The sequence below is a fragment of the Choloepus didactylus genome, chromosome 20 (genome assembly GCF_015220235.1).
Source record: "Choloepus didactylus isolate mChoDid1 chromosome 20, mChoDid1.pri, whole genome shotgun sequence".
In the NCBI taxonomy this organism is placed as follows: Eukaryota; Metazoa; Chordata; class Mammalia; order Pilosa; family Megalonychidae; genus Choloepus; species Choloepus didactylus.
The window spans coordinates 30,229,357-30,241,522 of NC_051326.1; the positions used below are offsets into that span (position 1 = coordinate 30,229,357).

The following is a 12,166-nucleotide window of genomic DNA, read 5'->3' on the forward strand; positions in this document are numbered from 1 at the left end:
CAACATAAAGAAGACCCTAGAAGAGCATAAAGAAGACATTGCGAGAGTAAATTAAAAAAATAGAAGATCTTATGGAAATAAAAGAAACTGTTGGCCAAATCAAAAAGACTCTGGATATTCACAATACAAGATTAGAGGAAGCTGAATAATGTCTCAGTGTCCTAGAAGTCCACAGAACAGAAAATGAAAGAACAAAAGAAAGAATGGAGAAAAAAATAGAAAAAATCACAGTGGATCTCAGGGATACTATAGATAAAATAAAACGTCCAAACTTAAGACTCATTGGTGTCCCAGAAGGGGAAGAGAAGGGTAAAGGTCTAGAAAGAGTATTCAAAGAAATTGTTGGGGAAAACTTCCCCAACCTACACAATATAACTACACAAAGCATAAATGCCCAGCGATCTCCAAATAGAATGAGTCCAAATAAACCCACTCCAAGACATATTCTGATCAGACTGTCAAATACTGAAGAGAAGGAGCAAGTTATGAAAGCAGCAAGAGAAAAGCAATTCACCATATACAAAGGAAACAACGTAAGACTAAGTTGTGACTACTCAGCGGCCACCATGGAGGTGAGAAGGCAGTGGCATGACATATTTAAAATTCTGAGAGAGAAAAATTTCCAACCAAGAATACTTTATCCAGCAAAACTCTCCTTCAAATTTGAGGGAGAGCTTAAATTTTTCACAGACAAATAAATGCTGACAGACTTTGCCAATGAAAGACCTGCCCTTCTTCAGATTCTAAAGGGAGCCCTACCAACAGAGAAACAAAGAAAGGAGAAAGAGATATAGAGAATTTTAACAGATATATATAGTACTTGCATCCCAAATCACCAGGACACTCATTTTTCTCTAGTGATCACAGATCTTTCTCCAGAAGGGACCATAAGCTGGGACATAAAACAAGCCTCAATAAATTAAAAAAAAAAAAATTGAATATATTCAAAGCACATTCTCCAAACACAATGGAATACAAATAGAAGGCAAAAATTTTTGAACTGTAACTCCATTATTTACTTCCTACATGATGTAAAATACACAAACTCTAATGACAAATCAGTGGTTTTGAACTCAACGTAAAATATGTAATTTTAGACAACTATATAAAGGTGGAGGAATGGAGGAGTATAGGAACATAGTTTATGTGTCCTATTGAAATGAAGGTGGTATCAAAGAAAAACAAGATTGTTATGGATTTAAGAGGTTAATTTTAAGCCCCACAGTAAACACAAATTATTAGAGAATATAACTATAGAGATGAAAAGTAGAGTTTGGGTTAAGAGAAATGGGGAAAGGGGCAATGGGGAGTTAAGAAATGAGTGTAGGGTTGCTGTTTGAAGTGAAGGGAAATTTCTAATAATGGAGGTGGGAAAGAGCATTGCAACATTCTAAATGTGATTAATCCCACTAATGGAAGGCTAGGGAGGGGGTGGAATGGGAAGATTTAGGATGTATATATGTTTCCACAATTGAAAAAAAAAAAAAGACAGTCTAAATAGATGACAATTGAATGCCAAGGATGAACCTGGATGGGATTGGAGGATGGAGGACAGGAGGCTCAAAGGGTCGCAGTTGAGACATAAGGAAAAGGAAATATAGAATGTAAGCTTTGTATCATTGTTGAATCTCTTGTACTTCTTAGCTGCGCTTAATGGGATTGCATAAAAGAATGTTCTTATTCATGGGAAGTATATATGTGAATTATAGTGTTTGTTCAAGGGTGTGTGCAGCTAGCTCTCATGTGTTCAGAAGACAGAGCAATAGATGATGGATGATAGATAGGGAGGGAGGGAGGGAGGGAAAGAAATAGCGATGTGACAGCATGTTCAAGTTGGTGGATTGAGCTATTGGGGGAGGGGGGTCAGGGTATGATGGAATTCTGTGTATGGGGTTAGTATTGTTTTTGCAACTGTTCCTATAACTTTGAATTTATTTCAAAATATAAAAAATTATATATATTTTGTGTACTTAAACAGAGCATCGTATTACTATTGAAAAGAGTTAATTCAAAAGAAAAAACTACACTTGAAATCTTGGCACATATGGAAAGGTAGAATGAGGTAAATTGAAGAGAACAATATACATAAAAGACTTTTGCTGTATGAATAGTTCATTATAAAATTAGACCATGTCATATTTTACTTAAATATTATATATCACATTCTTCAACTTAAAATGACTTCTCAGCAACACTCACTAGGATGGGTTGTCATGTTGCAGGAGATGTTCGGAATGACATTTATGTCACTCTCATCCATGGAGAGTTTGACAAGGGGAAAAAAAAGACACCAAAGAATGTGGAGGTGACCATGTCTGTGTATGATGAGGATGGCAAGCTCTTAGAGGTATGTGTTATCTCCTGGAAATGCTCCTGCCATCAAACATTTCTTGACAATAATGATGGCCTTTTGGATTCATTTTAATGGTTAGCCATGTTAGGATACACTTGGTTTTGCATAAAGAAAAAAAAATGAAGCCTGTTAAATTTGTGATTGATAGGCACCAGTTTTTCTAATTAGCCCATTTATATTCTTATTTTCACATTTCTCCCATGCTAAGAAATATCCCAAGCCACTAATGATTCTATCTATAAGCTTTAGGTGCAGAGATTATCATTTTTGAGTCATTTAGCTACTCTTAAGCCTAAGTTCCTCCAGGACTTGAGCAAAGTGGCACGAGTGCACAAAAGGTATTTAAAAGCATGTTTCCTCCACCTGGTCAAGAGAGCCAAAGGATGCTTGCCCGTTATAGAATCATTGAACAGGGAGAGACCTTGGTTAGAGATAAACTCTACCACTGCTCTTTATTTTAATATTTAGGAAGTGCAGTCCAAAAACATAGGTTACCTTCTCAGGATAACCCAGGAGTGAGTGGCAGAGCTAGAAATAGATCCAGGTACCCTAATTTCCAGTCCAGAGTTCCAACTGCAGCATTCTGTTATGAACTAAGTATTGACTTTTGGCATCAAAGAAGATAAAAGGGGAGTTACAGGGGGCTCCACTGCCTCAGCTGAAACCTGGCTCCTCTTGTTTGAGCCCGAGTTACCTGCTTTGGAATCCAAGAATGCAGCCCTCGGTTCTGTCAGTCTCACTGTGTGCCGTATTGCGTAGGTATTTGAGCACAGTGAAATGCAGAAGCCCGACAGGTCCGTCAAAGATTTTATAATCTTTGAAGGAAGTATATCCAAACAATTTACTAAGTCAAGTTGTGTCTGTGTTAGAGGGATGAACAGGATGCTGTGGGCCACAGTCTGGGAGTGTTTATTTGTGCTGTTGGACTAGAACCCTGAGCCCCAGGAGCTCATTGAAAGTACACTTCTTCTCCTGGTTGGTCATTTCATGGCTTTGCTAACTAGCATGGAAGTGCCCAGTCCAGGGCTGGTTCTACTGAAATATGTGGTTCATTACTAGAAAAATATGTAGCCCTTTGTTTTAGTTAACATGCTAGACCTATACTCCAAGTCCTTAAAAAGTATGTAGACAGAAAGGAGAAACCGTTTTCCTCAAAGATGCACATGTGTCATGGTTCCCAGCCACCATCACTGCCCCTCTGTTCTCTAAGAGAATAAAAGAAGAAATATGGAGGAGAATGTTTGGCTGGGTGTAGAAAAGGGGAAAAAAAGTAACAGAAAAAGGAGTTTTAGGAAGGTGCTGGATCCCTTGGCCAAGTACCAGATTTATTTACTTAGACCCTCAAATAAAGTGATAGAACATCTGTCTTACTTGTCTCTGGTCATTCTCCTAGATTTAACCATCTTTTGGAGGCTAGTGTAAGGCTTGTGTTGGTCCTGTGAGGTTAGGGTTCATACATGGAATGTGAAGTGCTCTATCTCTTCTAGATAATGTTATTGCCTCTTAATTTTTTCATTCCTTCCAAAGAAAGCCATTCATCCTGGTGCTGGATATGAAGGCATTTCAGAGTACAAATCAGTTGTCTATTACCAAGTCAAGCAGCCCTGTTGGTATGAGACTGTCAAGGTGAGAATGTGACATTTGTAACATCTGTCATACGTTAAACTTCATTTAGATTCCTATTTTCTTTTTATCCCTAAATCATTCCTATTTTATGCTGAAGTTTAAGTAGATTGCCCATGATGTGTAATAAGAAATGTATTGGTAGCTATAATTCTGTGTAATAGCATTTCTCTTTAATAAACTCAGAGCTTTTAAACGTTTTCATTCATAAATGTGTAGAAGTTTGAATAAAAAATGTGTGGCTGTAATGATGTAACTAGGCTGCCAAGATGCTCCAAAACCAAATGTAAATTTTCACACATTGCAAGTAGTTTCCTAACATTTTTTCTTCTTGGCCTCCAACCAAGTTTTCTGGGTCTCTTCTCAATTTTAAATATGTGCGTTAAAAGCTCCAAAGTGCTTTTTGGATCAGTCATCTCACTGGATCCTTATAACAGCCTTAAGACTAAAATGTGAATATTGTAATGCCCTCTTTCTGATTAGGTGGCTAAGACTCAAAGAAGTGAAAAGTTCAACATTGTAGAGCTACTTAGTGTCAGAGCCCAGACTAAGGTCTGAATCTCAGGCTCCATCAGTTCTTTTTGATTGTCAAAGTCATATGAGCTCTGAGCAAAAAAAAAAAATGCCCTATTGCCTCAGAAGAAACCATTTTAAACAACTGTATATACATTATATGCTTTGAATAATGCTGTTTATACAAATATATTTTCTGCTTTTTAAAACTACTACCTATCTCAAAGCATTAAAAGTTCTTCAGAAACATTTTTAAATACTTGCATACTATTCTATTATATAATCATATCCTAATTTATTTAACTATTTGCCACAAATTCTCTCCTCTTTTCATTGCCCATTGGCCCTGTTTTCCCTATACATGTAAGCAGCAAAAAGCTTCCTTGCCCCTAGTATTTTATCTTTTCCTTCCATTATAGAGCCTAATTTTACCGTATCAGTATACTCCTTATAGTCTGAAAGGTCCCATATAAACCAGGAAGTACCAATCTTTTCCTGTTCCATAATTGAAAAAATACTAGAAACTCACAATATCTCCATATTCAGAATGTATGGTAAACAGTGACAACATTGTTTTCCTGAAACTTTTTGGTTTAAAAACAGCTAAATTATCTTTTAATGAAACCTTATGCTGAATCTCACTCTATAAGAGTTAGTGCTGTAATAAGTTTCTAAAATTGAGCCCAATTCTGTAAAATGAGCTATGAGTGCAAATATAGGCTATTAATTCCTTATTCTTATGCAGGTATCCATTGCTATAGAAGAGGTCACACGCTGCCATATAAGATTTACATTCCGACACAGGTCATCACAGGAATGTAAGTATTAGGAGGTCTGAAGCTTAATTCCATAAGAAAAATATTTGCTGTTGCTTGACAGTGCTTTTGTGAGACTGGAGAACAGGATATTTGGAACCTTATTTTGGACTTCACTGGTGCTGAGAAAATCAAAAAAATAATTTTTCCGGGCTTCCAAGTTCTGTGTTCTCACTCCATATCAGAACTTCCCCAAAATGTGTGCTATAGAACTCTAAAGTTTTGCAAGATGCTAATAGATGCTCTATGAAAAAAAGGGTTCCAGAGTCAAGTGAGTATGGGAAATGCTACGTATTATATCTTCCTCTTAGACATTCACGATTTATGTTGCCATGTTGCCAAGAAATCCTGTGGCAAGAAAACTTTTTAATCTCCTGTCTCCAAAGATTCTTCAACATCATAGCCATTTATTTTATGAAAGATCTATTTTGAGTTATAGTTCAATAAATGCTGCTCCAAAGCATGGACAGAGAAGAAAATTGATTGTTTTCAGAGTGATCACAAAATTTCTGGAGGTGTCTTGTTCTCATTCAGCATTGTATAAAAATGTAATCCTTGATTCCAAAATGAATCTATTGAACACCATCTTCCATGGTGCAGGTTGGATCCCAGGTATATGAAAGCAAATAGGATATCACCCCAGCCCTGAAGAACCCCTGTGGTCTAGTTAGGAAGATAAGCAAGGAAACATGATTAAGTACAGAGTAGCCTGATATGTGCTACAGGGGCAAGCACCGAGTTGTAAGGGAGCACAGAGCAGGGGCAGCTGACCCAGATCAGGGGGCTTTATGTGGAAGATTTCCTACATCAAAGATGAAAGTTGAAAGTGAATAGATGTTAGCCCAGTGAAGGGTGGCGATGGAGAAATGTGTTTGGAGAACCAAAGTGAGTTCAATACGACTGAAATGGGAGCAGTGGTAGCAATAATAATATTACATTGAACCATATGAAATTGCCATTTTCATAGATCAAAATTATCAAATATTAACAATTTCATATGGTTCTCCATAATTAAGCTAATGTTCACTGGTCCCTTAGTTTTTGGCAGAAACCTATGTGAAGCTCTATTTATAAATGATATGTAGTACCCACGATAAGTGGATAAGGCACATACTGCTTTTATGTACATTTATACTTAAACAGGTAGAGGTGCAGAGAGTTTAAATACTTGCCCAAGATCACAGGGCTAGTTAGTGATGGAGCCTTGACTTACACCTAGGCAATCTGATTCCAGATCATGAAGGATGAAGGTTCTTTCTAGTCGTGTTATAGAAGAGCCATTAAAGGGTGGGGTTTTGCGTATTTGTTTTGTTTTGTTTTGATACATGTTCAAAACAGCTTTATTAATATCCCAAAATTGGAAATGCCTCAAATGGCCATCAACAGTAGAATGGATAACAAATTGTCGTATAATCACACGATAAATTACAGCTCAGCTTATCTGGTGATACACCTAAGTCACAGTTCAGAGCCATGCCTGTGGTGAGAACAGGTCTTGAGTTATCCCAGCCATAGACGCATAGGCAGGGAACATGGTGAGCTCATAGAACACCTGAAGACCAGGAGGGAGAAGTTCTGCTTCCTTGTGAGGCTAGGAATGCCACAGCATACACAAATCCACTTCTCCTGGAGCCTGGGCTACATCTCGGGAAGAAGGGTGAGGAGAAACCTTGGGCAGTGTCAGAAACCTTGGAGTAGTGATGAGTACCTCACCGAATCTAAGTTTTAAAATTAGAAATTGAGATAGTGTACTTCAGTTAAAGAGATTTGAAGCAGAGCAGTTAACATGATTTGATTTGATTTTGAAAAAAATCACTCTGGCTGCAAGATGGAGAAACTGTTGGGTGGGATAAGAGAAACCAGTTAGGAAGCCCTTGTAGAAACACAGGAAAGAGGAGAGGGTAGCCAGAACTCAAGTAGGAACAGAAGAGATGAAGAAAAAAGGACATATTCCAGAGGTATTCAGGACATGGAATTGACATGGGGGTGAGATTGGTGTTACCACCCGCATTTCTGATTTGAATGCTTGAATGGATACCTGTCTCATTCACTAGGGAATGTAGGAAGAGGAGAATATTTGGGGCTAACAGAAGGGCTCAGTTTGGGAAATATTTCCTTTGAGAAGCCTGTGACACACACAGCATGTGTAGCTTAGTGTAGCTTGTTGAACTGTGTTTGTCAAGCATGGTGGAATGTCACCCCAGAGCAAAATGCAGAATCAACCATTGTAGCCTTCACTTCCTGGTGTGTCCCTGCACTGCTCAGACACATATTTCTGTCTTTTCAGCCAGAGATAAATCGGAGCGCGCATTTGGGGTGGCCTTCGTGAAGCTGATGAACCCGGATGGCACCACTCTGCAGGACGGGAGGCATGATCTGGTGGTTTATAAGGTGGTGCTAAGAAAACAAGGCTCAGATGATTGCTGAGAAATATTTACTACCATTGCAATTGGCTTTTTTTTTTTTTTTATCATCATTTTATTGAGATATATTCACATACCACGCAGTCATACAAAACAAATTGTACTTTCGATTGTTTACAGTACCATTACATAGTTGTACATTCATCACCTAAATCAATCCCTGACATCTTCATTAGCACACACACAAAAATAACAAGAATAATAATTAGAGTGAAAAAGAGCAATTGAAGTAAAAAAGAACACTGGGTACCTTTGTCTGTTTGTTTGCTTCCCCTACTTTTCTACACATCCATCCATAAACTAGACAAAGTGGAGTTTGGTCCTTATGGCATTCCCAATCCCACTGTCACCCCTCATAAGCTACATTTTTATACAACTGTCTTCGAGATTCATGGGTTCTGGGTTGTAGTTTAATAGTTTCAGGTATCCACCACCAGCTACCCCAATTCTTTAGAACCTAAAAAAGGTTGTCTAAAGTGTGCGTAAGAGTGCCCACCAGAGTGATCTCTCGGCTCGTTTTGGAGTCTCTCTGCCACTGAAGTTTATTTCATTTCCTTTCACATCCCCCTTTTGGTCAAGAAGATGTTCTCCATCCCACGATGCCGGGTCTACATTCCTCCCCGGGAGTCATATTCCACGTTGCCAGGGAGATTCACTTCCCTGGGTGTCTGATCCCACGTAGGGGGGAGGGCAGTGATTTCACCTTTCAAGTTGGCTTAGCCAGAGAGAGAGGGCCACATCTGAGCAACAAAGAGGCATTCAGGAGGAGACTCTTAGGCACAAATACAGGGAGGCCTAGCCTCTCCTTTGCAGCAACCGTCTTCCCAAGGGTAAAACTTATGGTAGAGGGCTCAACCCATCAAACCACCAGTCCCCTATGTCTGTGGTCATGTTAGCAACCATGGAGGTGGGGTAGGCGAATACCCCTGCATTCTCCACAGGCTCCTCAGGGGGGCACTACATCTTTTTTTTTTTTTTTCCTTGTTTGTCTTTTTTCTTTTTTTTTTTTTTTTTTAACTTTCCCTTCTTTTTTAAATCAACTGTATGAAAAAAAAAGTTAAAAAGAAAACAAACATACAATAAAAGAACATTTCAAAGAGACCATAACAAGGGAGTAAGAAAAAGACAACTAACCTAAGATAACTGCTTAACTTCCAACATGTTCCTACTTTACCCCAAGAAAGTTACATAATATAGCAACATTTCAGTGAACTTGTTCCTACTACATCCATCAGAAATTAACAGACCATAGTCATTTCTGGGCATCCCCAGAATGTTAAATAGCTTATCTGTTCTTCTTGGATTATTGTTCCCCCTTCCTTAATTGCTCTCTACTGCTAGTTCCCCTACATTCTACATTATAAACCATTTGTTTTACATTTTTCAAAGTTCACATTAGTGGTAGCATATAATATTTCTCTTTTTGTGCCTGGCTTATTTCGCTCAGCATTATGTCTTCAAGGTTCATCCATGTTGTCATATGTTTCACCAGATCGTTCCTTCTTACTGCCGCGTAGTATTCCATCGTGTGTATATACCACATTTTATTTATCCACTCATCTGTTGAAGGACATTTGGGTTGTTTCCATCTCTTGGCAATTGTGAATAATGCTGCTATGAACATTGGCGTGCAGATATCTGTTCGTGTCACTGCTTTCCGATCTTCCGGGTATATACCGAGAAGTGCAATCGCTGGATCGAATGGTAGCTCTATATCTAGTTTTCTAAGGAACTGCCAGACTGACTTCCAGAGTGGCTGAACCATTATACAGTCCCACCAACAATGAATAAGAGTTCCAATTTCTCCACATCCCCTCCAGCATTTGTAGTTTCCTGTTTGTTTAATGGCAGCCATTCTAACCGGTGTTAGATGGTATCTCATTGTAGTCTTAATTTGCATCTCTCTAACAGCTAGTGAAGCTGAACATTTTTTCATGTGTTTCTTGGCCATTTGTATTTCCTCTTCAGAGAACTGTCTTTTCATATCTTTTGCCCATTTTATAATTGGGCTGTCTGTACTATTGTCATTGAGTTGTAGGATTTCTTTGTATATGCAAGATATCAGTCTTTTGTCAGATACATGGTTTCCAAAAATTTTTTCCCGTTGAGTTGGCTGCCTCTTTACCTTTTTGAGAAATTCCTTTGAGGTGCAGAAACTTCTAAGCTTGAGGAGTTCCCATTTATCTATTTTCTCTTTTGTTGCTTGTGCTTTGGGTGTAAAGTCTAGGAAGTGGCCTCCTAATACAAGGTCTTGAAGATGTTTTCCTACATTATCTTCTAGGAGTTTTATGGTACTTTCTTTTATATTGAGATCTTTGGTCCATTTTGAGTTAATTTTTGTGTAGGGGGTGAGGTAGGGGTCCTCTTTCATTCTTTTGGATATGGATATCCAACTCTCCCAGCCCCATTTGTTGAAAAGACCATTATGGCTCAGTTCGGTGACTTTGGGGGCCTTATCAAAGATCAGTCGGCCATAGATCTGAGGGTCTATCTCTGAATTCTCAATTCGATTCCATTGATCTATATGTCTATCTTTGTGCCAGTACCATACTGTTTTGGCAACTGTGGCTTTATAATAAGCTTCAAAGTCAGGGAGTGTAAGTCCTCCCACTTCGTTTTTCTTTTTTAGAGTGTCTTTAGCAATTCGAGGCATCTTCCCTTTCCAAATAAATTTGATAACTAGCTTTTCCAAGTCTGCAAAGTAGGTTGTTGGAATTTTGATTGGGATTGCATTGAATCTGTAGATGAGTTTGGGTAGAATTGACATCTTAATGACATTTAGCCTTCCTATCCATGAACATGGAATATTTTTCCATCTTTTAAGGTCCCCTTCTATTTCTTTTAGTAGAGTTATGTAGTTTTCTTTGTATAGGTCTTTTACATCTTTGGTTAAGTTTATTCCTAGGTACTTGATTTTTTTAGTTGCTATTGAAAATGGTATCTTTTTCTTGAGTGTCTCTTCAGTTTGTTCATTTCTAGCATATAGAAACATTACTGACTTATGTGCATTAATCTTGTATCCCGCTACTTTGCTAAATTCGTTTATTAGCTCTAGTAGCTGTATCGTCAATTTCTCAGGGTTTTCTAGATATAAGATCATATCATCTGCAAACAATGACAGTTTTACTTCTTCTTTTCCAATTTGGATGCCTTTTATTTCTTTGTCTTGCCGGATTGCCCTGGCTAGCACTTCTAGCACAATGTTGAATAACAGTGGTGACAGCGGGCATCCTTGTCTTGTTCCTGATCTTAGAGGGAAGGCTTTCAGTCTCTCACCATTGAGTACTATGCTGGCTGTGGGTTTTTCATATATGCTCTTTATCATGTTGAGGAAGTTTCCTTCAATTCCTACCTTTTGAAGTGTTTTTATCAAAAAGGGATGTTGGATTTTGTCAAATGCTTTTTCAGCATCTATTGAGATGATCAATTGATTTTTCCCTTTCGAGTTTTTAATGTGTTGTAATACATTGATTGTTTTTCTTATGTTGAACCATCCTTGCATGCCTGGAATGAACCCCACTTGGTCATGGTGTATGATTTTTTTAATGTGTCTTTGGATTCGATTTGCAAGTATTTTGTTGAGGATTTTTGCATCTATATTCATTAAGGAGATTGGCCGGTAGTTTTCCTTTTTTGTAGCATCTTTGCCTGGTTTTGGTATTAGATTGATGTTAGCTTCATAAAATGAGTTAGGTAGTGTTCCATTTTTTTCAATGTTTTGAAAGAGTTTGAGTAAGATTGGTGTCAGTTCTTTCTGGAAAGTTTGGTAGAATTCCCCTGTGAAGCCATCTGGCCCTGGGCATTTATTTGTGGGAAGATTTTTGATGACTGATTGGATCTCTTTGCTTGTGATGGGTTGGTTGAGGTCTTCTATTTCTTCTCTGGTCAGTCTAGGTTGTTCATATGTTTCCAGGAAATTGTCCATTTCTTCTACATTATCCAGTTTGTTGCCATACAGTTGTTCATAATATCCTCTTATAATTTTTTTAATTTCCTCGGGATCTGCAGTTATGTCACCTTTTTCATTCATTATTTTGTTTATATGGGTTTTCTCTCTTTTTGATTTTGTCAGTCTAGCTAGGGGCTTGTCAATCTTGTTGATCTTCTCAAAGAACCAACTTTTGGTGATATTTATCCTTTCTATTGTTTTTTTGTTCTCTATGTCATTTATTTCTGCTTTAATCCTTGTTATTTCTTTTCTTGTACTTGGTTTAGGATTGGTTTGCTGTTCATTTTCTAGCTTCTTCAGTTGATCCATTAGTTCTTTGATTTTGGCTCTTTCTTCCTTTTTAATATATGCGTTTAGTGCTATAAATTTCCCCCTTAGCACTGCTTTTGCTGCATCCCATAGGTTTTGGTATGTTGTGTTCTCATTTTCATTCGTCTCTATATATTTAGCAATTTCTCTTGCTATTTCTTCTTTAACCCACTGATTGTTT

The 12,166-nt window shown here is 37.9% G+C and overlaps 1 protein-coding gene across 7 annotated transcripts in view; it reads left to right on the forward strand.

Annotated features, from left to right (window-relative positions):
- The window catches only part of DOCK5 (dedicator of cytokinesis 5), a 234,684-nt gene that overhangs the window by 131,077 nt on the left and 91,441 nt on the right, over nt 1–12,166 (forward strand). For all 7 annotated transcript variants that reach the window (XR_005213362.1, XR_005213363.1, XM_037813182.1 and 4 more), the window contains 4 exons: nt 2,223–2,347; nt 3,881–3,979; nt 5,235–5,307; nt 7,592–7,695. Coding sequence is in view for 5 of the 7 variants with exons in the window: in XM_037813182.1 (XP_037669110.1) it covers nt 2,223–2,347; nt 3,881–3,979; nt 5,235–5,307; nt 7,592–7,695 (401 nt within the window). In the remaining 2 variants the exon portion in view is untranslated. The remainder of the gene's footprint in view (nt 1–2,222; nt 2,348–3,880; nt 3,980–5,234; nt 5,308–7,591; nt 7,696–12,166) is intronic.